The sequence below is a fragment of the Dama dama genome, chromosome 1, assembly GCF_033118175.1.
Source record: "Dama dama isolate Ldn47 chromosome 1, ASM3311817v1, whole genome shotgun sequence".
NCBI lineage: Eukaryota > Metazoa > Chordata > Mammalia > Artiodactyla > Cervidae > Dama > Dama dama.
Genome location: NC_083681.1, coordinates 83,062,432 through 83,064,471, shown reverse-complemented (window position 1 = coordinate 83,064,471; position 2,040 = coordinate 83,062,432). Strand labels below are relative to the sequence as shown.

The window sequence follows — 2,040 nt, the reverse complement described above, 5'->3', positions numbered from 1 at the left end:
TTTGTGCCTGGCTTGCTGTCAGCTGCATCTCAAGGGCTCTGTTCTTCTGTGTGTCTAAATTCCTGCTGATGCTCCTGTTCGATACTGATGTGCTGGGCCACTGATCCTTTGTTTCTGTGCCATCCTGGTATAGTGAATTGTCTATGTATGGTTGAGCCCCAATCTATGACAGCTAATATTTAAAAAAATATTTCAATTGTATACTTGCATCTTGGTCCTCTGCCTGTAAGGAGACTATTTCTTTTCAAACAGCATGAATCTTCCCCTTAGTCTCCACATGGCTGCCTTCATCTCCTGGTTCCTCAGGGTGTAGATCAGGGGGTTCAGCAGAGGGGAGATGACAGTGAAGGTCACAGAGACGGCCTTATCGGTGGGGAGGGCGGAGAAGGGCCGGGCGTAGACGTAGATGCAGGGCACAAAGTGGAGGGTGACCACCGTGATGTGGGCGGTGCAGGTGGAGACGGCTTTCCCCCGGCCCTCCCTGGCCTGAGACCTTATTAGTAATAATAGGACCATGTACGATGTAAGGAGGAAGACGAACCACAGGGTGGTGAGCAGGCCGCTGTTGGAAATCATCAGGAGCTCAAGGATAAAGATGTCAGTGCAGGCGAGTGTGAGGACCTGGGGGACGTCGCAGTAGAAAGTGTCCAGGACGTTGGGTCCACAGAAGGGGAGGGACAGGAGGAGGGAGATCTGCACGATGGAGTGGACGAAGCCCGCCACCCAGGAGGCCGCTATCAACCCAATGCACCGGCCTCTGCTCATGACGGTCACGTAGTGCAGGGGCTTAGTGATGGCCACGTAGCGGTCAAAGGCCATCACTGACAAAGAAGCCACATCCACTCCTCCAATAAGATGGAAGAAAAACATCTGGGTGAAGCAGCCATTGAAAGAGATGGCCTTTCTCTGGACCAGAAGGTCCACCAGGACCTTGGGGGCTGTTATGGAGGAAAAGCAGATATCGGCAACAGATAAATTCCGGAGCAAAAAGTACATGGGGGTGTGAAGGCGTGAGTCCCAGGTCACCGTGACCATGATGAGGAGGTTTCCCAGCAGAGTGGTGACGTACACCAAAAGGAGGAGAAGAAATAAGACCAGGCTCAGTTCTTGATTCTGGGTCAGGCCGAGGAAAATAAATTCTTTTACCCTGGTGCCGTTTCCCAGCTCCATGGACTCATCCTGTTTCTGTCTGTATTCTGAAGTCTACTTCATATGGCAGGGCTCAGCTATTTATTTATTTTTTCTTCTATGAATGCAATTCAGGTATTCCTCAGGTTGCTGCAGTGTTTGCAACGTGTTGAATTATCCAAATTTTTAAGATTGCAATCTGTTTGGTGATTCAATCAAATTATCAAAGGAGAAATCATTCAGTTAATTGTTTTCCCATAAAACTATTTTTGAAAACAAAAAGCACTTGTGTTAAGTAGGGACTTTTAATTTACATCCAATTTTATTTAATATGCTTTTGTTTAAAAATATTGTTATCATTTTAAATTTCACACCAATTAATTTTCATTAGATGTTCTCTTTTTTATTTGTATCATGTTTTTCTTTATTTTTTAAAAAACTTTTTATTTTATGCTGGCATATAGCCAATTAACAACATTTTGGACAGCAAAGGCACTTATCCATACATACGCATGTGTCCATTCTCCCCTAGACGCACCTCCCGTCTAGGGTGCCAGGTAACTCAATTCCTGGGCTATACGGTGGGGCTTTGTGGGTTATCCATTTTCAATACAGCAGAGTGTACATGTCCATCCCAAACTCCCCAACTATCTCTTCCTGCCCTTCTCCCCCGCTGGCAATCATAAGTTCATTCTCCATTGGTGTCAGGAGCTGTCTGAAGCATTTTTCATATTCAAACCATATCTTTGTATTAAAGGAGAAGACATAGTTCCAGGCATGGTGAATCGATAGTCTACAAGTTTAACACGCTTTTAGTAAATGTTCTGTTGTTGTGCTTAGTAGCTCAGTCGTGACCGACTCTCTGCGACCCTATGGGCTGTAGCCTGCCAGGCTCCTCTGTCCATGAGGATT

At 45.9% G+C, this 2,040-nt stretch overlaps 1 protein-coding gene across 1 annotated transcript; it reads right to left on the bottom strand.

The window, feature by feature from the left end:
- Positions 1-234: 234 nt before the first annotated feature.
- On the bottom strand, positions 235-1,170 carry LOC133056800 (olfactory receptor 4D10-like). The gene has a single exon (XM_061142565.1). The coding sequence runs from the start codon at positions 1,168-1,170 to the stop codon at positions 235-237; it is 936 nt and encodes a 311-aa protein (XP_060998548.1).
- Between the last annotated feature and the right edge of the window lie 870 nt (positions 1,171-2,040).

What these genes read in the sequence shown, in the direction of transcription:
- LOC133056800 (XM_061142565.1), bottom strand. Translation starts at nt 1,170, where the DNA reads ATGGAGCTGGGAAACGGCACCAGGGTAAAAGAATTTATTTTCCTCGGC.